At 34.1% G+C, this 26,055-nt stretch overlaps 1 protein-coding gene across 1 annotated transcript in view; it reads left to right on the forward strand.

Moving 5' to 3' along the window:
• The window catches only part of SPAG16 (sperm associated antigen 16), a 743,404-nt gene that overhangs the window by 52,030 nt on the left and 665,319 nt on the right, over positions 1–26,055 (forward strand). Inside the window, exon 9 of the mRNA XM_090288280.1 lies at positions 4,132–4,241. Coding sequence (XP_090144406.1) covers positions 4,132–4,241 — 110 coding nt within the window. The remainder of the gene's footprint in view (positions 1–4,131; positions 4,242–26,055) is intronic.

Raw genomic sequence — 26,055 nt, forward strand, 5'->3', positions numbered from 1 at the left:
TCAGTCATCACTCTGATTGCCTGACCAGCTTGGATCCTTACTTAGCCAGGGATGTTTATTTGAGAAGAAGTTGGCTTTATTGGTTAAGTGGTTTTTCCTAGTAAAAACTGCAGTCCTTCACAGTTATTTGCATATATTTAACACTTTCTCTCTTCCTTTGCTCTTTTTAGTTTAATTTTTAGTCTTTTATCTATTTTCTTTCTGTCATTCATCTATCCATTTACTTAGAGCAGTAGACATTTTTCAGATTAAAATTGTATTCAATTCTGTAGTTAGAAAGAAATGAATTGATTGTCACACTGAACATTGGGAAGAGGATAGGCTAATTGTTATTTAATTCAAATTTAGGGAATAAAACAAATATTGGACTCATTTGGAGTATAATTATCAAAAAATTTAAACATGCCATGTTTTTGCACTAATCAGAGTGGGACACTAATTTTAAAATGGTAAAATATATCTAAAAAGTTATCTGTTTAATTACTACAATCAGAGAGAATACTATTAATACTTTAACACTTAACTTTCTCACCTGAAAGGCTTTTTAATTCTATATTTATTCTGATATGGCATGTAGAATAATAGAAAAATTCCTAGGAGAAATAGTGAATTATTATTTCCTAGATATTTGAAGTAACAATTTTGTACTGTCTTTTTTGTTGTTATGAAAAATAATATGTATCAAATATTTAAAAGAAACAACACAGAAAGTACTTAAGTATTACATATTATAAGATAAAACTTTTTTGCGCAGATTACTTAATTTCAAAAAATTTATGAATATATTGGTTTTGATTTGTTTGTGTTAGTTAATTTATATAACTTTGATTTCCTATAAGGTTGCAATTTGAATGAAATATTTTTTATTTCAAAAGCAGGTTGTAAAGGTACATATCATTGTATTTTAATATAATTTGTAATTTGTGATAGGGAATTATGAACTCAAAATGAACAGCTAGAAATTGGAAATGTGTGATGAGGTTTAAAACTGAAAGTTAACTTCAGAGTTTCACAGAGGAAATAGATGTCATACATAGTAAAGTACTCCTTGAAGTTTTTAGTTTAGTTAATTGCTGCTTTTTTGAAGTTGGGTATCTCATTGTTGCTCAAAATTGCATTACTATGTGCCAATTTTGTATGACTAGATAGAGTTTATGTTCTAGTTTAGAGATACTAACATTTAAAATATCACCTCTTCTGCTTTACTTCTCATTTTAGCTTATATCCATCCTAAACTTAGATATTTTCTAATTATCTTTCTGGGTTAGGTTATGGATAATGTCTTTAAAACCTTTTTTTCAGTAAAATAATTATCCTTTAGCTGTGTATAATCTACAAGGAAGTTAGGAACTGACATATTGGAGATACTTAAGTGTTTATTTGTTACATGAACATATGAGGTCTGTCCAGAAGGTATCCAGCCATGTAATATGGAAAGTAGAGACATTTATTGAAAAAGATACAAGAACATCGTACATATGACAATGACACTTCAGTTCCCTTCAAAGTAGGCACCTGGGACCTCACACAGTTCTCCCAATCACCATCAGCTGCCCTGTCATATTTTCCCAAATCTCATCGATGGTCTGAAATCTCTTCCCTTTCAAAGGTGAATTTAGTTTTGGGAAAAACCAGGAGTCACAGGGCACCAAATCTGGGCTGCCACGGGGCTGAGTCACCTGAGTGATTTGATGTTTCATCAAAAAATCTGCATCAGACGTGATGCATGAGTCAGAGCACTGTGATATAGCTGCCAATCACCAGTTGGGCATAAATGGTAGTTGTTGCGGCCCTCTGAATCATCTGAAAAGTTTCCACAGAGGAAGGTTCAAGCTTAATGCAAAATTTGATGCAGATTTGCTGCTCTGCTCACTCAGTCATTTTAAATGTGAGGGCCACACAGTGCACATGCTCACTCAGCGGCATTTACCACCCCCACTGACTAGTACAGGGAAGTCATCAGCGTTCATGCATGTGCATTCCATTCCACTCTCCTTGGCTGCCAGGTTCTATTAATGTGCAAGCCTTTCTCATTATATGAACAATGCTGGACTTTTTCCAGACAGACCTTACATTCATGTTTTTATATTTAACTAGGGACCTGAGCATGCTCAGTTAATGTTGGTTAAATGTGTATATTCATGAAGGAATAGTTGAATGGGTGAAGTTACAATAAATACAATTTCTGTAAGCAAAAATGTATTTGTTTATTTGATGTTTGCTTTACTTCTCTTAAGGATTTGAACCTTCCTTAAGATGCTGATTGTGCCCAAGTAACATTTAAGAAACTGTATAGCCCCAGTTAATGCTATAGGCTTTGTGATTAATAAGCATTAGGTGATTAACAGGAAGCTTCCGTGATAGAGATGAACTTTGCTAGTATATTACTAAACACGAGGGAGTCCTATATGGAATATGAAATTTAGATGCAGTTAACTATGAATGTGACACAGATTTTAATGTCTGAGACTCTTATTGGTTGTACAAACTGTGTATAAGTAAAAGTGATGTTTATCTGATGGAGAGTGGAAATTATGCTACATTGATAAATAACTGAGAAATATTATTTCCCTGCCAGTTCTGTAGTGTTTATTCTCATGTTTCAGTTCCAAATGTTGATATTTTCCCCTAAAATATTATTGAAGTATGAATTTTTGTAATTTTATTTTGCTTGTGGAACAAACGCATATAATCATAAACCAAATTCTTTTTGTTTTTTTAATTTCATTTTTTACTCTTACCATTTTTTATTGGTTTCTTGCTTTTTATTTTATTTTGCTTTTTACGTGGTGCTTAGTAAAGCTTTGCATACTACCTGAGATCTGCTCGTAACCCGAGCATTATCTGCAGAAATCCTGAGTTTCTCCTTTTTTCCCTGTGGTTATTGCTAGACAGATTCTCCTGTTATATAAAGGAAATAAAAGATAGTAACCATCACAAGATTATTGGCACTGTTTCATAAAATATTAAGTGTAAATTCTGATGGCTGTTGTAGAGTAAAAGATCAATTGGGCATAAATGGTAATTATTGTCATTTTATATTATTATCATTATTAGGTTGTTACCCTTGATCATTGAAGAGGCAAACGATTTTGTAAAAATCTCAGTGAGCTGTAATTTTTGCCTTTTCCCACACTTTGCCTTCCCTGATGCTATGGGGCTGGAAGTGGTGGCCCCGTTGAATGAGGACAGGTCGTTTAGATAGCCAAGTAGTTGAAGTCTTTCAAGAACTTTCCTGTAAAACTAAGTTACACAACATTCTGTATTTACATTACTGTGGGGGTTATTTTTTAGGATTTTTTCTTTATCTGGAACAGGTAGTGAATAAGAAAAATTAATTAGATACGGGAAGAAAGTAAATGCCAGCTATGTGTCCCCTCACCTTTATAACCTCTGGATTCTTTGAGAGCCTTGACATTGTAAACATCCCAATATTTTTGTGTTCATTATCTTTTTTTAATAATCTAGAGTTATAATTTATAATGTTGAGTTATTTCTTTTATTTATAAGTTAAGGGTTACAACCTTATTATTTATTTGAAATCAGCTTACTGTTTAGAAATACAGGAGAAAATTATGTGTATTTAAACATGTATATTTATATGAAAGACATAAAAAGGAAATATTTTTCCTATCACTTTTATTTTTCCCTCAAATGATTCCATTAGTACAGTTCTTTATGTCCAAGAGAGTTTGGAGACCAATTTTACATCTATATTGAAATATTACTTTGTGTTTTTCTTTGTTTTTCTCAACGTTCAGAAGCATAGAGAATAATATTATATTAATACAATATTCTTTTAAAAATATCTTATTTATTTTCCAGTTCCACTTGGGAAATTCTGTTATTGCTTACCATTCTGTCCTTTGACCCTCTTCCACTTTGTTTATAAACGCAAGAAACCTCATGAAAACAAGAATTTGGATATAATGTAACTGAATATTGGCTCCTGTGCTTTCTGACTGGCTTGCCATGCCATTTCACTAACCTTGCAGTAATGCCACCCTGTATTTTTGGGAAATGAATTTGAGACTTCACTTATGACATTTTGGTATGGTTTTAGTATTAGTTTAAAAATAAAGGTATCCTGACTTGGGCTCTTGTAATAAGAATACATGTATTATCTTGTAGTTGTTTCTGGCTGTGAGAAGGAACAAGCACCAGAAGGTCCTACTCAGAAACGTCTTCGTGAAGCCAGGGAGAAAAGCAAATGTAAAACAAGAGTGAAAGATAATACAAAGGTATGACATTTATTTGTGTTGCCCTTAAGTTATACTAACTCTCAGATCTGCAGATCCATGGACACATAGGGTATCATTATTTTACTGTAAAAGTTGTTTAGGGCTTATATACTTTGAGCCCCTTGATGCAGGGATGGAAAATGGATGTCCTCGGATGTTAAGTTACTAGTTGAGGGACACACATTATTTAGTGTCAGAGACAGCTCAATGAATCCCTTTGCCACGTAGCCCAACTTAAGCATGGCCATGTCTGCTCACCTGCTTACTTTTCTGCTTAAGATTACCCCTGTCCAAAAGAAACAACTCCCAGATAATTTCTTATTTATTTTTTCACAGTATAACTTCATACTTTTTTTCAGTCTTTTTTCAAAGTTGAATGAAAAGAAATAAGGGCCATTTAAGAATCTCCTTGTACGTGAATGCCTTTGCAATCGAGCTGATAGTTAAAATCTTCTGTAACGATTAAAGAATATTTTGTATTAAAAATGTCTGGTGAGGCCCTGGCTGTTGTGGCTCAGTTGGTTGGAGCAGCATCCAGTATACCAATAGGAGAGGGGAGAGGCAGGGAGGGGAGGGGAGGGGAGGAGAGGAGAAGGCGAACCCGATGTGAGATAAACATGGACGTCAGTTGTTTCCTCAACCTTTTCATGTCAGGATGACTCTCCAACCAACTGAGCCACCAGGCCAGGCCTGGTCATCTGTGTGTGCATGTGCGTGTGTGTGTGAGATTCAGATTAATATTTTAGTGTTCCTTCACTATCACAACTAATTTATGGATTTATCATATTTGTGGTAGATCCACCTTTCTAGTCAGATATGTGCCAACACGTCCCTAGCCAACAACTTCATATCAGGGCAGACCTGCTCCTTTTACCACCATCCTCCCCCTCCCCCCACCCCTCCACCTGCCCTTAATTTGAGTCTCAGCCAGACAAGCAGTGGTGCTGGATGACTGCTGTTGTCAGTAGGTAGTGCTTGTTCTTATCTGGGTAATTTTTGTTTATCTCCACAGAGGTTAGTAGTTCAGGGAGCAAATCAAGCACTCAGAACAATAAAAGAAATAATATTAAGGATGTAGGTGTGATGATGGTGATTGTCATCAGGAATATTTTCATCTTCTAATGGCCTAAGCATTCTCTTTCAGGTGGAAAGTCATGCTTAGAAATGATTTTTTGATCCATTACCTAAGTGCTTATGGCTTGTAAAACTTTACATTAGTAGTGCAATGTTGGCTTTTTATGTGATAAAAAGCTACTAAATATAAGACAAGTACATTATATATTTCTACATAGTATATATTTTTTGGTGTTGCATTAAAATATTTAATCACTACAACATAATAGAGAAATTCACGCCTTACAAAATAAACAAAGGTGAAGAATATAGTGAATTCTTCCTCTATTCACTGTTATCATTTTTACTAATAATTAAAAAGTAATTTTTTATTTTCCTGCTAGTTTGTACACTTTGACCAACATCTCCCCAATTCCCCCACACACCTGCACCAGTAACCACCCTCTTTTCTGTTTCCATAAGTGTATTTTTAGGTTCCACATATACGTGGTATCATACACTATTCTTATTTCTCTGACTTTACTTCACTTTAGTGTAATGCCATAAAGGCCATTTGTGTTGTCTTAAATAGCAGGATATCTTTTTCATGGCTGAGTAATATTCCATCCGTGTGTGTGTGTGTGTGTGTGTGTGTGTGTGTGTGTATGTGCGTGCCTGCATGTGTCCCTCATCTTGTTTATGCATTCATCCTTTGACAAATACTTAGATTGTTTCCATATCTTGGATATTGTAACTAATCCTGCATTGAACTTAAGAGTGCGATATTTCTTTAACATTATAAAATCCCTTCTATAAGGTTAATATGAGACTATACATTTAATTCTCGTGTTTTAAACTATTTTATCTTTAATTAAGGTAAACAATCCGTGTGAACACTGGGAAAGCAGTTTCCTCTGTCTTTAAGCTAATCAGTAGGTTTCTAGTCAATGGGTTAGTTTTGTCCAGATAACTATATATTATAACACAATTTCCTCTACCTCTGAAATATATTTTACTCTAAGGTAACTAAGAGCCATTACACAATTATCTGAATACTTTTATAATCACATTAGTCACAGGAGAAAAAGTTACTACTTTAGTGAAACTTTGAATAGTGTTTATACATATGAAACTTTCAATGTGCCAATATATTAAAGAGAAGCAGAATGGAAGAATTCCATATATTGTAGATTTGAATAATTTTAAAAGCTAATATTTTTGTGTAGAACTTATTTTTCATTGTAAAGGGGCAAAATCATACAGCATTAAGTATAGTTCAGATCTGTCGTTTTAATGACTTCTTGAATATTTAAATTTGGAGCTTACAGTCATAATTCCTATACATTCCAAAAATCTACCACTCACCTTGTGTTCTGACCTATGTACTCCACAATTATTGCAGGAAAAGTGAAAATGCACCACTATTGGAAGTAATTTAAGAAAGCGAGGAGAAAATTAAGAAAGATAGGCTGTTGCTAACTTGTTTCTTCAATCCTTTCACTGCTTAATTTAATTCTTACTATCTTTTTGGTTTAAGTATAGACATAATCTTTTAAATGAAAATATCCTGTCTAGATTACTATGCTTCTGCATGTAAACAGTTTAATGTTCTTATTACCCCTTATATATTTCTGCTGGAAAATATATCTTAAAGAATTGTAAAGATACTATCAAGAAGACATAGACACTTCTTCTCCAAATGGATAGTAACAGAAGACATGTTGGGAAGGCTACATAAACATTACAATATATACAATAAAGTTTTCAAAATAACTCATAACTTAAGTATTAAATGTTGTTAAAGGATAAAAGAACACCTGTAAACATTCATATTACAGTAGTCCCTCTCTATATCACAGTTCACTTACCGTGGCCTCTCTATATCACGGGATTCTTAAAAATATTACATTTAATTATTTATCGTGGATTTTTTTCCCGCTATATTGCGGGATTTTGCAGTACTGTATACATATGTTGTTAAAGTTACGTAGGTTTAAGAGTGTAGAAAATGTTGAAAAACATAAGTAGTGTTTATAAAAATGTGGAGAAGGTTAAAGGGAGTGGGAAAGGTTAATAAGGGACTGGAAATGGTTTATAAGTGTGAGGAAAGGTTTATAAAGCCTTAAAATATGTATAAATACTAAAATAGATGTAAGGTTCCTACTTCATGGTTTTTCGCCTATTGCGGGGGCGTCTAGAATGTAATACCTGTGGTAAGTGAGGGAATACTGTATTTTTATACTTAAATAAAATTAAAAAACCTTAAGGAACAATTAAAAAGCTTATATATACTAAAACTTTTATAATACTTTTGTAGGCAACAGCTAGCTTAGCAACCATTATTCAGAACTTATTTTAAGATAAAACATTTAGCTAAATTTTAGGTCTTTTCCTTAAAGTAGCTTTTAACTTAATAATTTAAGCTACATTATTTTTAATCAATTAATTTTGTGTTTATTAATCAATAATACATGCTATCTATGAATGGCCTTTCAAATTATTAGCTTATCCTACCAATAAGCTATTAAAATAACTGCTTTCTCATAAGCTATGAGTGAGTTTTAATATATTTTCCCTCTTATCTTAACTTCTTTTAGGTCTTTAGAAATTATATATATCTTTTGATAAGTGAGGGAAAGAATATTTTTAGCCTTGACGTAGAACTTGCATAACATATCTTTGCATAAGTTAACTACCATAATCCTTTCCCCTTCAGCATAGCATCTGTTAACTACTGTAGCATGTTCTTTGGTAGAAGCTGTTTATTAGAGTATGAATCTCTTTGAAGCCTGCCACTCACTGCTTATACAAACCTGGGCAAATACTTAACTTCTCTGCTTCCTACACCATACACTGGGGAGAATATTATGTGCATCTAAGGGTTTTTATCACAATTTAATGAAATAATATATGCAATATATCTAGCATAGTGCCTATTTAGAATTGGTAGTGATGAAATGATGGTGTTTCTATGGAGGAGATTATTTACTTAAAGATAAATCATACTTAACTGTTAATACTATTTCACTTTTGTGTGAAATGTGATATAATTAACACTGGTTAGAAGTCTATTAAAACTTCTAGACTCATTTCTTTTAACCATTTTTGTCATTTTATTATACATTGTGTGACTTGAATAATTAGGCAATGGCTTTCTATGATGGTAGGTACGGTTTCCCTAATTCATTATATGCAAGCAGAGATACGGAAATGAGAGCATTCTGGAGGTTAATTCGACATTCTAACATTTGCATTTTTCTGTTACGTGTTACAAAATGCTGTTAGGGTCATAAACATTGTGCACACCTTTCAACTTCTTTAGGGGCTCTTCTGTATTTTGATTCAATTAATTAAAATTTTGTATCTTACTTAATAACTTTGTCATGATATCTGTCGGACTATATAAAATAGAATACAGTTTAAATATAATGAAAATGTGAAGAGAAGAGAAAGGGTTTCTTCAGCTCTGATATGGCAGTTAGGTGCTCTTGCATACTGACACTTTGCATTTATTAGAGGGAGTTTAGTTGTCTTTTTGTATGGTATTTGTATTGTGTTTATGTATGTATGTATGTATGTATGTATGTATTGCCTAAAGTATCATTGTGAGTCTGGCATCAACTCAAGATCTGGTTGACATTTTGCCAGTAATTGTGAATATTACATTAGGATATTAAATCATCTTATTAATCAGACATAAAGTTGCTAAAATGGAAATTAGTTTTACACTTTTTTTAGAGTCTAGAAATATGGCAGATATTAAAAAGGCTATAACCATGTGCAAATGGGAATTTTAATACCTATAATTTGATCATAATGTTGAATGTCTTCAACAGTGGAAATAAGTCATTAAAAATCCCTGAGGAGATGATATATTAATAAAAATATTTATTCATAAAATCCTGCCATGTTATATACATAAGGATTAGCCAACATGTTTATAATCCTGTTCTGAGTAGAAAATCAACTAAATAGAAATATGTTATTACACTAAATATATTCTGTTTTTATAAAAAAAGTAAATATGAATCAATAAAAGCAATTAAATACTAATTATTCTCAGGGGTTTAACTGTGTTATTTATTTTGAATTATGTATAAGCATAGATTATTTAGAAAATACAAAAATGAGATTACAATAAAAATGCTCAGGATTTTGAAAATTTCTGTCAATGTTGCTTTCTGCATTATATATTAAAATAACACTTATGGAACGTTATGGATTTGTGCAGTAAATATACAATTTAAAAGTAAATATTTTCAAGTTAATTTTGATTTAAATATATTATGTATATATTTGACTATAATAAAAATTAAGTTAGATATGTATACTAAATGTAAATAAGAAATGGAAGTAGTATATAATTATGTAGTCTTCTGTGGCTTGGTTTTTTCATTTGGTGTTTTGTTTCTAAGATTTTTTCATGTTCCTATATGTGGCTATATAGTTTATTTCAAAATATTTACTTCCCTATTCTTTATTAATGCATGCTCAGGTTATTTCCAAAGCCTTGGTCTAATAAACAAGGATTCCATGAATATTCTTGTATGTCTCCAGGTGTGCATATGCAAGGTTTTCTGTAGGATACTAATCTAGTAGTGGAATTGCTGGATCATTGGGAGTAAGGATTTCAAGAGATAGTGGCATATGCTTTTCCAAATTAATTAAACATGTTTACAAATCCACACAGTTTCTATTCCTCAAAAGCCTTTCCAGCACCTGGTATTACCAGGGCTCTTAATTTTTGCCAATCTAATAAGAAAAATACATTACCTATTGTGTCTAAATTTTCATTTTTCTGGTTAATTAAATTAAATGTGTTTTCCTTTATGTATAGGAAATTCATATGTTAGGTTTCATGAAATGCAGTTCATAAATTTTGCTTATTTTTCCAGTAAGTTATTGGTTTTTTATTTGCAATGCATCTGAGATACTAATTTTTGATCAGTTAAATGAATGGAGATATCTTGCCCCAAATGGTGATTTATATTTTCGATTTTTACAGTGTCTTTTAGTGGATGTAAGTTCTTCATTTTGTCATGTTTTACTACCAAAATATATGCAATTTTTATTTTTAAAGAAGTACCACAGAATTTTTTTATTTTAATGTAGACAAATTTGTCAGTACTTTCTTATATAATAAAATGTATTGACATTTCCTTGAGATCCTATCCTATCCCAAGGCCAGAATGTTTTGCTTGTATATTTTCTTTTAGTTTTTGTTTATTATTTATTTTCCCCTTCATCAAATACTTCAGTGTATAATTCCTAAAAACAGACATTCTCTTACATAATAACAATGCATATAATAATTTAAATCAAGAAATTAATATTTTTACAATACTATTATTTAATACACAGAATTTATTTAAATTTTTCTGTGTTCTGCTAATGTTGGTAATTTTTTTAACCTTTATATTTTGAGGTAGTTACAGATTCACATGCGATTGTAAGAAATAATGCAGAGATGTTCTGTACTTTTTATCTGCTTTTCTCCAATGGTAACATCTTGAAAAACTAAAGTACCGTATCACAATTCAGATATCAACATTGAGGCCATAAAGATATGGGACAGTTTCGTCACCATAAGACCCCCGGATCCTGCCCTTTTATTCCTGCCCACTTGCTTCCACGCTATGCTTGCAAGTCCTAATCTTAGACAACTAGTAATCTGTTCAACATCTTCATAAGTTGTCATTTTAATATTGCTATATAAATGGAAATTTTGGTATTTAACATTTGGGGGTTGACTTTTGCACTCACAATGATTTTCAGAGATTCATCTAAGATATTGCATGGGTCAGTAATTTATTCTTTTCTTATTGTTGAGTAGTTGCTAATTCTTTTAAAAATATTTGGTAGAATTCTCCAATGAAACCATCTGGGCATGAAGATTTCTTTTTTGGAAGCTTTTAAATTACAAATTTAATGTCTTTAATGGTTAGGGCTAAGATCATTTCATTTTAATTGAGTTTAAGTAGTTTGTGGCTTCGAGGAACTAGTCCTTTCTAAATTGTTAAATTTATGAGCATTAAATTGTTTATAATATTTCTTTATTATACTTTTAATGACTGAAGAATCTGTAGTGATATTCTCTGTCTCATTCTGGATAATTGTGTCTTTTCCCTTTTTCATCTTGGCAGTATTACTTTATAGAGTTTTATTAATTTTACAGACTTTTTTTTTAAGAACATCTTTTTCTTTCATAATTTTCTGAATTGCTTTTCTATTTTCAGTTTTCTTTACTTCTGTTTTTTTTTTATTCCTTTTTTCTTCTTCTAGCTTTGAGTTTCTTATGTCATCTTTCTACTTTGTTGAGGTAGAAATTTAGATCAGTGATTCAAGACATTTTTTCATGTGATGTAAGCATATAGTGCTATAAATTTTCCTCTCAATACTGCCTTCACCACAGCTCACATATTTTAATATGTTATATTGCATTTTTCATTTATTTCTATATTTTTAATTTTTTTTGGAGAATTTCTCTTTGATCCATGGATTATTTAGAAGTGTGTTGTTTAATTTTCATATATTTAAGAAATTTTCCTGTTGTCCTTTTGTTTTTCTAGTTTGATTAGATTATGTCAGAGAACATGTATCACCTTTCATTACTAGATTAGGCCTCGGACCTGAGTCACCTTCTTCCATGGGTTAGAGGGTGGCAAACTATTTTGCTATTGTGCTGTTCTGAAATCTTGGCATCTCTAACTGGTTTACCTTCCAGTTTCCACTCTTTAGAGTTCTGCTTTGGTTGTGTCTTGCAATATTTCCAGGGTTTAGAGTGGTACTTATCAAGCAGAACAGGGTGAGGTGAAGTCATCATCTTGTCTGGAATGGATGTCTCTCCATAAAATTTGCTTTCCAATTTTAAATATTTAATGATATTGGAACTTTTTAAAAATGTGGAATGTAGTAGGATCCAACTTCACTTGCTTTCATTCAGATAATTGCTGTCTCAGGTAATTTATTTTTATAGTTTTTACCCCCAATGGTCTGTAGTACCAGCTCTGTCATTTAATAACTGGTTTCCATGGGCTTGCTTCTGGACTTTTCAAATGTTCCATCAGTGAGTTTTTTTACTCCTGTGGCAGTATGATACTTTTTAATTATTACAGTTTTAAATAAAGTTTGGATATATAATAGGACAATTTCCTCAACCTTATCTTGTTCTTCAGAAGTGTTGTAGCTATTCTGTAATTCTTTATATATTTAAAAATAGCATTGCCAACACCTTAAAGAATTTATTTCTTGGTACTTTTATTGGAATAGCTTTGGTTTTATGGGTCATTGTTGAGATAACTGGCATCTTTACGATAGTGCAGGCTTCAACACATAAATAAACATACATTCCTTCCCATATATTTAGATTTTTTAAATGTATTTCAATAACATTTTTAACTTTTTCTATACATATCTTGTACATGTCTTTGTTAAATGTACTTCTGAGTACCTTATATGTTTAGCTATTATAAATATTTACAAGGAGTTAAAATAAATAATTTGTCCTTTCGTCGGCTTTGAGGCCTCCTTCAACAGAAATCGAGAAGAAGCCTGTGAGCTCAGTGCAAGATCAACCCTCTGTCCAACTCGATGCCTGCTGCAGCAGGAGTTGAGAGGGGGCTCTCAGACTTGGAGTAAGACCACAGCTCTGCGGGACGCCGTTGGCAGCGGACAACAGAGTGCCCGAGCGCTCAGAGTAAGGCTGCCCACATACCGATCATCACGCCTCTGGCAGCAGGAGCCCAATGGGAGATTCTGAGCCACACAAGTCCCTGGCCCGTCTTCCCCCAGTTCCCTCTAAAACACCCACATCCTTCATCCATGTTCTCTTTATTCTTAAGGAGTCTAGACCTACCAGGTTGTCATGTACTACAGACCTCTAATTCTCCCTAAGGCTCCTTATATCATGTTTTTTCTGACCTAGTTTCTCCTTCCCCTTTTCTACCTCCCAAAACATTTTCTCTGCACTCTCTGGAACTCAAGATTATCGATGAGCACAGATCCTCTATATTTTCAACTTAATGTGATTGTTCCCTTCATCTTCTGTGCTAATGGAAATGTAGCTTTCCCTTCGTTATAGGTTCTCCTATAGCCAGCAGAATTCTGGTAAATATTCAACAATCAGCCCTTTGGGAGGAAAAGCCTTAATTTTTCATGGTTTCCAGCTTCTGTGCTACAAATAGTCATTTAAGATCTTTTGAGCTACCATCTCACTTCAATGAAAGTGGAGTTGAGAGGATGTCCATTCAGCCCTCCTAAAACCGCTTTAGCACACCATGTGATAACTGAACTGTTCATGCTGGCGGATCTCTCTGTGCCCCACTCACCCTAGCTTTGGACTGGAGGTGAGATAATTATGTCCTTTGCTGCTCATCGCTGAGTTCAGTTTCTTCTCCTCTCTTTGATGAACACATCCTGCCTTGCACCTCATATCATCAGATTATCCCACCGATTATAATTTTTTTTATTACAGGCACTTCTTTTCAGGCTATTTTTCTTGGCAAACTAAAAAAAAAAATAGTCCTGTGACATTGTCACTTTCTTAAAAACAAGTCCTTCTTACTTCTTTGTTATTTAAATATTCACATGATTGACCCTTCTAACATGTTGGGTTTCCAGTCCCTCGGCAGCCTCTTTCTTTCATCATCCTGTTCTCCATCCATTCTCAGCTACTCACTTTCTCGTCATTTCCCAGGCCTTGTTATTGCCAATAAATGCCATGATTTTCCTTTTTTTTTTCACTGCTGCTTTTCATCTCCCCAACGGCAGCATGTTGAGCTGTTGGAGAGCTCAGTTTTGGGGCCTCTTTTTGCTGCTATATCTGTGTGGGCATTTCAGTGGGTCTCATGGCTTTCAGTTACCAATATGTTAACGACTCCATGTACATCTTTAGTTGAGGACTCTTCCCTGACTCTAGTTTTATATGTTTAACTGCATCCTTGGCCCCTGCAGTTAGATATTGATGCCTCACTAAAGCTCTGTCTCCTGTAATTTTCTCCATCTTAATTAATGGAAATTCCGTTTTTCCAGTTACCGAGCCAAAAAACTAGAACTGGCCTGAGTCATTCCTCAACATTTTGCATCTCTCATATGAAAATAAATTTTTTAGGTCTATCTTTGAAAAATATTCGTGCTTCTGTATTTTGTTACTGCCAGCACTGTTGCTCGCTGTTTGTTTTTCCCTTTATCTGTAGCCTGCATTATTGCAATAGCCTCCTGAATGGTCGTCTTTGACTTTTCTTCATTTTCCCTCTGGCTCCTTTGCACACAGTGGCAGAGTGATCCTCTTAAAACATAAGTCTGTCCATAACATTTCTCTGTTGAAACTTTATAGTGGCTTCTTATCTTTCTCAGTTACAAGTAAGGTCGTTATTGCCTCTGAGACCCTATATGATCTTGCCCATTTTTATCTCTGACCTTATCTCTGGTTAGTCTTCCATCTTTTACTCAATTGCAGCCACAGTAGCCTCTTACTTGTTTGTAGAGCACTCTAGACATGCTCCTGCCTATAGGCTTTTGCACTTGAGGTTTCCTCTGCCTGAGTTATCTTCCCTCACATATCCTAATGACTTGTCTCCTCACTTCCCTTTAAAAATTTACTCAAATTTACTTTCTGTACATCTTCCGTAGCCACCCAGTCTTAATTTTAATGCCTCCCCTCATTCCCTGATCCTCCGTAGGCCTCTTTGCTGCCCTGATTTTTCTCCTTAACTGTCTACATGTATTTTCCTTACACATCTCAGTTGTATTTAATAATTCGTTTATTGTATCTCTTACCCACTAGAATATAAGCTCCATGAGAGGAAGATATTTATCTGTTTTATTCACTGATATATTCTCAGTGCCTAAAATGTGACTGGCAAATAGTAATTATGCCATAAAAACTTGTATTTGAATGAATGTGAAAATGAAAAAGTGTGTTTTGTTAGTTGTTGTCATGTAGATATGAATTTGATTAAGTTGCTCTTAAATTCAGTAACTTTGCTAAACTCTCTATTTCAATAATTCATCTGTAGTTCTCGATTTTTGTGTGTGTATGATATCATCTATGAACAATGATAGTTGTGATTTTCCCTTTCCAATTCTGGAAAATTTTATGTATATTTCTTATCTTTGGAATTGGTTGGAGTAAGCATTATTATATTGTTTTTGATTTTAAAGGAAATGCTTCTGATGTTTCATTATGGGAAATGATCTTTATTGTCTTTGGTAGCTATTCTTTTTTAAAGTAAAGAAATGCTCATCTCTATTTTAAATTATTAAAATAATTGGAGGAAATAATTTATTTGAGTGGGAATTTAAATTCTTATAGACATTGTGTTATGAAAGCTATATTCAAATAACATTTTTTTGTGGTAATATTGATAGAGAAGGATATATATAGTATAGTAATCTGCAGGTGGTACATTATGTTTCGTTACTATAAAATTACACTGTTTGATAATGCAGGGCTATTCTGTGGATTGTTCTGTACACTGATAGAATCCTAAAACCCCAATTCAAGAAAAGCTATGCACCCCTATGTTCATAGCAGAACTATTTACAATAGCCCAGTGCTGGAAACAGCCTAAGTGCCCATCTGTAGATGAGTGGATCAAAAAACTGTGGTACATTTACACAATGGAATAAAGGGGAGCAGAAAGAAAGAAGGAACTCCCAGCATTTGTGACAACGTGGATGGAACTTGAAAGAATTATGCTTAGTGACATAAGACAGGCAGCGAAAGACAAATGCCATACGATATCGCCTAATAGAGGAAACCAATGAACAACACAAACAAATGAGCAAAATAGAACCAGAAGCATGTAGACATGGAGCAGACTGACAGTGACCAGGGGGGAAGAAGGAGAGGAGAAGGTGGGGGGAAGGAAAGGGTCTAGTCAAGGAACTAGTATGAATGATCCATGGACATGGACAATGGGGTGGGGTTTCACTGTGGGAGAAGGGGTGGGCCGAGTAGGGGGAGCCATGGGCAAAAAGTGGGACAACTGTAATAGAAAAACAACATATAATTTTTTTTTAAAAAGAAGGAAGTAACTAAAATGTTAGTAGTTTGTACTATGTTCCAGGAACTGAATTACATGCTAGCTTTATTATCTCATTTTAATTAATTTTATAAACAATTTATGCTTTAGAAATAAGTTCCTTTAGAAGGAATATATACTTAGGTGGAAATACACACTTACATAAACAATAGTCCCATAAGTATGTGAGTATTTTACCTAACTACATATCATATTCTATAATATATATTAAAAGTGTGCATATTAGTTTCCTTCATAAGCATATTATATTAAATATGAATATCACATAATTCTACTGTAAAATATATATTTTTACACTTAATACCCTATTAATATGCATCTACATATTTATACATGTAATTTTTATCTGTACTATATATAGATATTTCTATCTTCTCTATCTCTCTACACACACACACACACACACACACACACACACGTTATCATGACAAGAGCATCCTACTTTGTTGTAGAAACTGGAGTCCCTAAAGTGTGTTCCCAGCTCATTTTATGGGATTTCCAGAGTGCTGTCTGAAGGGTTTTCAGAAAGAGGCCCAGGCAGTTTTCCTAAATTCCTTTGTTACACCTGTTCTTTCATGTTTGCTTCTCTAATGGGCAAAGAGACCCTCAGCTGTTAAATATTTTTAAATTGAATTTATTGGAGTGGCATTGGCTCATAGAACCATGCACAGGTTTCCAGTGTACAACTCCATAAAAATATCATCTGCACACTCTGTGCATCTGTTGCCCCAAGTCAAGTCTCTTCCCATCCCCATTACCCACTTACCTTGTGCCCACCTGCTGTTAAATATTTTTGAATATTGTGTTTGCTCACAGATAAAAATTTCAAAAGGTACGGCCCAGCTTACAACTGTCCTACGCCACTCTTAACTACCTCAAATTATCCTTTCAAAGACACCTATCTTTAAAGATCTGAATTTGTAGTACAACTCTTTGTAGTTAGATTCTATTCTTACTAATGTTCTCATAGTTTATATCCTGAGTTATCAACTTTACATGTTACTTATTGACTTCCTCCTATGTTGGTTAAAGATTTATATCATTTATAATTTTAATCTTCTTGATCATCTCTTTGTATAAATGCATCATTATCTATTTTCTCCCATTGTAAATAAAATAACCTATAGTAACTAATATACTTAAACCTCTATGTTTAGATTAATAAACTGTAGTATCTTTTTGTCTTTTTTTGGTAAGATCACATTATGAGAGCTCCCCTTTACTTATTTAGGCCTTCTCCTTCCATTTCCTAAAATCTGTCATTTAGGATTTTACATTTTTTAAGATTGATAACATTTATGTTCTAATCTGCAACCAATATATACATCTTTATGCTCTGTCTATAGGTGGTTCATAAAAATTAAATACTAGTAAACTCTTTTTTCGTTACCACAATGATATAAATATTGTTTCCTATAGAGCCAAGTAGTGTTGTGTGAATATGTGTATTTTTCTTTATGTGAAAACTTTGGGGCTACTCAAAAGAGAATGTCCACACATAGTGTCGTGTTTTCACACTGAATACACAAAATTGGGCCAGATGATAGTTTTCTTTATTTGTAGCATGCCTTTTTGTGTACAGATTTTTCACTTAAATGTGTAATTTCCGGTAGGAAGAAGAAATGTGTGTTTATTTCTGTACTTCTAATAGTTATTACCTCTATTGCCTAGAGTCTGTAACACTCTTGTTTTGAAGACCACCAATTACCTGCTGTAATGAAAGTGGGTTGCTTTAAATACTTGGATGCTGACGTTTCTGTGCAGGTTTTAATTTCCTTCACATTTCTCTCTGCCTTTGTATTTCCTTGAGTATTGTTCCTTTATCATGTCTTAAAGTTCTTTCAAACTGAATCATATCATATTATCTATTTAATGAAATCTACCCACCGTCTCGCTTCTGGCTTTCACATTTTCCTGTGGACCAGCTTCCCTTTTAGCTGTGTTAGGGAGAGGTTAATCTCTTAGTCTGCTCCCCAAATATCATCCTGACACTTACATTCTCTGCACCCGGGTGGATATTTTGTTTCTTTTTTTTCAGTGGGGTTCACTTTCATTTTGCTAATGTATTTTCTTAACTTCCTAAGAAAATGTGCAGTTCAGACTAACTTTGGCTCCTGATTATCTAGGCTGCAGTAGTGTGGTAAGGGTGGGGACAGCGACAAGAAGTGGCAATAAAAGGGAGCCAGCTACTCTGTGTAGATCAATGAACCCTCTAGTTTTAACCCTTATTTCTCCCTGCTGTTCTAAACTCGTCCCTTCTCTCTATGAATATGTAGGTCAAACTTATTGTCTCTGAACTGTACCCCCTCCATAAAAATTCTGGCCTATAGTTTCCTCTTCTTGCTTCCTCAGTATTTTCCAATATTTTTTTTCTCTTTTCTTAATACCCCGTTTTGGTATTTTTAACCTTGTGGGATTATATATTTTTATTTTCCTTTATATTAAATGTTTTAGCCATTACTCTTTCCACTTGCTTCCTCATCCTACCACCATTTTCTCCTTAATGTGCTTACGGAAAAGCTTCTTTTAGTAGCATTAATTGAGGTCAAATAAAAATAAGGGTGAGAAGGAACATCATTTATAAGCAAGGAGCATATTCTAAACTTTGTAATACTTGCATGGCATTATGACCTGGCAGGACTTTAAGAAATAATGAAGTCCAATAACATTTAAGGGGTGCACATTTTTAAAACGAATATTCTTTTTCACTTTAAAATAATGTGCATTAAAAGCACACACTATTTTTTTCTTTGAAAAGAACTATTAATGTTACATATATGCAGTTTATTTTAATAGACACTACATTGTAGTTTGGCATATTAGATTACAGGCTTTGAATTGAAAGTGTGATTTAAAAGAACATGTTGAATATGAACATGAAAATAGTTTAATAATATAAGAGATCACTGTGTGTGAGTCATTGTGAGGACACATGCTTTTTCAATATTGCAGTAGTTGGACTCCATGTCAGACTTTTTTATGCAAGCACATGCAGTAAGGGAACTCGTTATACGTACTTTTCTTCCTGTTCCTAAAGCAGATGAACAAATGACAGGGTGCATTTATTGTAATTTCTGTGAACAATATTGCTTTCTCTGTTAATATAAGATAAAATTAAATTATGCATTTATTTTATCAAACATTGAACAACAGTAAAAGCAATATACATTGGTTTACAGTTTTCATCCATACTGTATCTCAGTTGCATTGTTGTCTGGCATGTGACATATCTCCCTCTGATATTTGTAATGCATGTCAAAGTGGCAGTGGTGTTTATTGCTGGTTTGTTTTCTTTTAACTTAACATTCATGGAGAATAAACCCTGGATAGATGATACATGTAATCCGATGATGAAGGATAAGAACAGTGATATGTACTCTTTGTAATACTCTATCACGAGACACATTTAATCCCTCGAGTGTGTACTCATGCTTCACAATCCTTATTTTTCTTCCAAGACTGATTACCCATTTTTGAGATGACAAAAAGAGAGCAGAAGAAAATGGGTGGCTCTGTGAAGCAAAAACGAGTGCATTATCACCCACAAAACGCAGTACTGTAAACTGGAAGGCACATAAACACATTTTTATTTTGAAAGACAAAGGCCAAGTAGGGATTTTACAATTTATACAGCAATGAAGATGTGAATATAGGAATCATGTGCATTGCCTTTAATACTCTTGAAGAAATTAAATGTTTCCCAAGGTGATTTTGCGCAACCGTATATTGGATTGTTCTGTGTTACATAAGGTTTTTGCAGTTCTTTTATTAACCTAATACATTTACAGAGTTTCTAGAAACATGAAATATTAGGTATAGAATGCTTCTGGTTTAATTTTCAAAACTATTTGTTGGCTTAAATTTTATTTTTTGAAAAAGATCTTAGACTTTTCCGTAGACAATTAAAAAAAAAAAATACCTCCAAGCATGCCTATTCACACACGTATCTACAGAAAGAACCACCAGGCTGTGTGTTTGGTACATGGGTAGGAAAACCAGAAATGCTACCAGATATCATGGAGCCACCTTGCAGTTATGCCATTTTCCAGTTTCTGTCTCCCAATTAGAAGATTCCTGTAGGCTGTGCATTTTACTCTTTGGCTGACATGGAGTTAATGTTTCCTCTAGATCAAAGCTTAGCCCTCTGGGTTCCATCTTCTCCACCTTGGTACAGGCCTGAGGGTGGCACATGATCTCGGAGCCTTAGCCTCCAGAGGTAGATACAATATCAGCAACAGCAGTCTGGGTATGATGACAGCTCAGACTTTCCATGGACGTCTCCTCCCTGTCCCAACTCTTACGTCTTAGAAGAAGGCTGTCTTCTGACCAGTACTTCCTTCACCATGATGCCGCTTCAAACACTAGAGGCTTGTATTTCCTGACCGGTTTCCTGAGGCAGAGGAATAATGGTTTGGCTGTTAGTGGTTTAATGTCTTTATCTCATTTGCGGGAATAGATCCATCCTCTCTTTGGGTTGTGTTGACCAGAACAAAAATTATCTCTTATTTAATGCTACATTGGAGCCAAAAAACTCTTGCTACCTAAAATCTGAGTGTTTATCTGGCCTTAGCTTCTGTTTCTTTTCTCCAAGGACAGACTCAAATATGTTGAGGAAAATACCCATTCACAGGCCATTACTTAACTCTTTACGTGCAACTCTCAATATTAGACTCGAACAAATGAATTTTTAAGACATATTTCATGGCAGGGTGAGATTACCTTAAAGTTAATGGCATAGTATGGCGGGGCCATGAAGATGAAACTCTCAGGAGAGAGGTGTAAGGACTGGACTCAGATGCCAGCTTGGTCACTTACTAGCTGTGTTGCCTTGCTGTAGTTTAGCAGATCATCTACTTTAATGTCCTCGTCTATAAAAAGGGGTGGGATAACAATTGTACCTACCACATTTTGTGGTTTTGAAGCTTAAACTGTTTAAAACAGTTCCTGTCTCACTTGTTAGCTACTATATTATCACTCATATTTTAACGAGAGTACAGCACTATTAAATACAGACACTTTAAACATGTCATTTCATTTTGATTCTTTCAACAATCCTGAAAGAGGAGATATTAGTCTCATTTTTTAGTTAAAGATACCAAAGGCCAGGAATTTTTTAAAAATTTGTACCAGATTATGCAATCAGTATGGGGCAAAAATAAGTTTAAATTCAAAGCCTTTGCCTCCAATGCCTTTGCTCTTTCCTTTGTTACCGTCTTTCTTTGCTTTATTAAAATGAGGGTCCTTAGTGAGGGCGAATATTATCAAAGATGCTTTATTTTTAGAGAGAGCATTTTAGCAGTGTGTGTATTCTGTGTTCAGAACCAGCCTTAAACATCTTGGAACTTTAAGATACGATGTGGGCACCCCCAGGGCACTTGTCATGGAAAACTTAATTCCTCTATATGCTTACTCTAGAGAGAAAGAGAATAGGTCATGGAGCAGAGGATTGTCTTAGAGGAAAGTCCATCCGGTCAGGATGCTGTAGTGGATGCTTTAAGCCTTAAAGGAGCAGCATGAGAAAGGAGTTTGGGAGAGGGAAACGAAGGGTGGGCAGGACTATGACAAGGGGAGTTCTCACACTTCACCGCACCGTCGTGTGGTTTGGGCCACATCGTTGTTGTCAGCAGGGACAGCAGGCGATGAAATAATTTTTTTAATGAAATTGTTTCTGTGGAGGAATATATTATTTTGCCATTACAGACCCAACATTTTCAATCTACATTTAATCATATTCATTTTTAAAACCTGACTTTATGACCTCACATGAAAAAATGGACACAATTGTTCTTTTCATTACCAGAATCATATTAAAACACATTACTGAAGCTCTGTTAGTAAGATGAGTGGTCTTCTCATTATAGCTAATTTATTGAAGGAGTTATCTTTTTTTAGCTATTACTTGAAAATGTACTCATTTATTTTTTATTTACTAACCCATCTTTAACTTTGAAAATGTTGATTTCCTGATGCCTAAATGATACTCCTGACATGAAAAGTCAGGGTCCATTTGTGTTCCACTACGAGCTGGATCATGTCTGTTTCATACAGATGGCGATCCATCCCTGGGTTGCCATGGTCCTCACATTTTCTCAAAGATGTCCTTATAGGAACTAGGATTTTAAATCTCTCCTTCAGGGGTTTATTCTCCTCCTAGGCTCTGGGCTTAGGGGAGAATCCTTTGGAAGGCTGAAAATTCTGTCTCTGAGTTTCATTTATTTTTTGCCATGGGCTGGGGGAGACTTTACAGTTTGGAGAGTTTTAGAAAACAAGAAAGACAGATGTCCTTCAATGTCCGCAATGTGTCTAGTGATTTTTGTCAGGATTAAGGGTTGCATTCAAGCCAGAAGGAGAATTGGTGGTTGATGTGTAACCTTATTGCAGCACAGCTTCCGTATTTCCACTTCTACTGTAATAACATTTTATAAGCTGTTCTGTTAACTCTATTTACTGTTCTGTTAACATTCTATTCAATTTCTCAGTAATTAGTGAATTTTAAAAATCCAAAATCTTATTTTATATGCTGATACGGTATTTTACTGTGTTAAATATGCATTCTCCAATTAAAGGAAGCAGGGCTCCCTGGAGAAATAGTTGATGGTAGGGCTGGAGCAGGGAACATGTATGATGAGCCTGGAGTCTGGGATAGTATCAGAAAGCAAAGGACAAAAACATGTGAGCATACCAAGGGGACATAGGACTTAGGAGTTAACCTGAAAAAGCTGCCAATGACCAAAACTGTAACAACTTGAACAAAATAACATGATATTGTTTTATAACTCCAGTATTATTAATTAGCAGTTTTTGGTTATTAGTGAATTAAACATTTTATTATGCTTGTTGGATGTTTTCAGTTCTCATTTAATGAAATAAATGAACGTCCTTTAGTTATTTTATAGCTTTGTCATTTATAAATGTTTAAATAAGGATACTAACCCCCTGTCTTACATTTACATTGCAATTTTCTACTTTCTTTTAAATTCACTTATAGTAACGTTCACCAAAGAAATTTTACATATTTTCTTGTGTCAAAATCACCACTTTTCTTATTTTACTATATATATTTTTTATTTTTAGGGTGGTTACACATGATATAATTTACAAAGAAATCCCCCTGGTAAGTCTAGTATCTACCTGGCACCACACATAGTTATTACAATATTATTGACTGTATTCCTCATGGTGTACTCTACATCCCTGTGACTACTCTGTAACTACCAATTTTTACTTCTTAATCCCTTCACCTTTTTCATCCAGTCCCCCAACCCTTTCCCTTCTGGCAACCATCAGTGGTTCTCTGGGTTCATTAGTCTATTTAAAGTTTTGTTTGTTTGTTTATTTTGTTCTTTCTCTAAAGAACAGATATACTTGCTTCTGTTGGACTTATTTTGCTTAGCATAATACCCTCTAGGTCTATCTATACTATCACACATGGTGAGATTTCATTCTTTTTTATGACCAAGTAATGTTCTATTTTATATATGTACTCTTTAGGTTCATTATTGGATATCCTTCTTGATATTTTTATAAAAAATATCCTTCACCCAAATATTATAAAAACAACAAGAGTTTTCTTCTAGTACTTTTATATGTATAAAATCTGGAATTTATTTGGGCATACCTGGTGTGAGGCTATAACCCAGCTCCCATTTTTCCTATAGCTAGCAAATGGTTCATTTTTCTTTAACCTGATGGACGAAAAATGTTCTCAAAATATATATTATGTATAAACATTACTAACTAGTTTCTATAATGATTTTGTTTTTAATCCATGTTTTTGCTTCTTTGGCAGGGAGGCAAATTATAACCTTCTCTTATAATACCATCATTTCTATATATTTTCTCTGTGAACTGTTCTTTAAAAGGTTAGAATGTGTACTTTAAAAGACCACATTCATGCCCTGGCCAGGTAGCTCAGTTGGTTAGATCATTGTCCAAATATGCCAAAGCTGTAGGTTTGATTTCCAGGCAGGGCATATGCGTGAAGCCACCAATAAATGCATAAAAAAGTGGAACAATAAATCTCTCTCAAAAGTCAATTAAAAATAATAAATAAAAGGCCACATTCATTGGGATCGTTCTTTTGAGGTTGCCCTCCTTGAATGAATAGCCCTTTTACTAATATAAATGGAGTTAAAGAATGAATTTCAAATTTTTTTGGGGGGGTGGGGGTTGTGTCCCCAATGCAACAAAAGCAAGGACAGTGTTGACACTCTCCAGAGATAATTGCTGTGTTAAATTACAGGGATAGAGCTCATGGTATCTCAACTCTAGCTGTTATAACTGAACATCTCATCTGCTTTATAATGATTGTTTAGGAAAGACTGCTCTGGCAAATGGCTATCATTAAAATATACAGTGAAAATTTGATTTCCTTTGCTGAGTACAAAATTCACCTAAGAACGAGTACATCTTATTTTCTACATAGTGATTCTGAGGGAAATAGTATTGAATGGAGAATAAAAGGTTTTGTCTCTTATTATGGAATTAAATCAAACAAATAATCAAATGCTGATATGGAAAAGCAATGAGATAAAATGTATCAAAGGATAACGATTATTTCATTTAGTAATTTGGGCATTTTTCATTCTTATGGAGTTCAATTATATCATGTTACACCAATTGTTCGGGACAGAAAACAAATCTAAACTCACTTGACTGCATCAAATTATCTCTTTTAATATGTTTCATCAAGTAACAAGGTCATATGCTATGTATTTAGGGCCAGAGCTGGCAGTCTTTGAGATGTGTATCCAGGCTCCCTTTACAGTCCTACTACTGCATGCTAGCTATTTAAACTTGAACAAGTAATTTAACCTTGGTCTTTTTTTAATCAGCTCACCTTTCACTTAGTTACCCTTGCTTCTTTTTATAAGACGGGTATGCCCTTTCTTCCCTATACTCTTTTATATTTTTAATTCCTATGTGCTGATAAACTAAGATGTCTGAGAACTAACTTAATCATTCTCAAATTTCCAGTCAGATGTAGGTGAAAATACATAGCATCGTATGCCTGGAGTTTTAGCCCAAACCCTGTTATTTATCAGCTGTTTGGTGTTAAGTACATTACTTAATCACATTTGCTGCAGCTTTTTTGTCAGTAACATGTGGGATGTGAATAGGACTAAATTGGACAATTGAAAACAATTTTAGGGTTTTTCACACTTCAGGGTGTGAGGAGACATGTCTGTGGCTAGTGGAAGCTCTGGATAGGGAGGGGGATGGCACAAAAACCAACCTCGCTTTTTTCTGAAAGCACTCATATTTATTTCAGACCTATAGATCAAGCAATATAGATACTGGGCACTTAGAAAAATGTGCAGTGCTGTAAATTTCTGATGCTGTATACTCAGTCTGTATAATTTAACGCAAATAAAATTGCCTTTAATATAGTTTTATTACTGGGTTATTTTACTCTTATCATGCCATTGAACTTGACTTAATCTCTTATCCACTCAGATAGCTTATAAGTTACTTGAGGATCAGAAATCTGATTGTATTGAATTATGTATTGTATTTCTTCATGTTATTACAACTAGTAAATCTTTATCTTAAATGATATTTCACCCTGGCTGGTGTGGCTCAGTGGATTGAGTGCCAGCCTGTGAACCAATGTGTTGGTTGCCGTTTTGATTCCCTGTCAGGGCACATGCCTGAGTTGCGGACCAGGTCCCCAGTTGGGGCCACGTGAGAGGCAGCCACACATGGATGTTTCTCTC

The sequence above is a fragment of the Furipterus horrens genome, unplaced genomic scaffold (genome assembly GCF_987537825.1).
Source record: "Furipterus horrens unplaced genomic scaffold, mFurHor1.1.pri manual_scaffold_1, whole genome shotgun sequence".
NCBI classification, from domain to species: Eukaryota; Metazoa; Chordata; class Mammalia; order Chiroptera; family Furipteridae; genus Furipterus; species Furipterus horrens.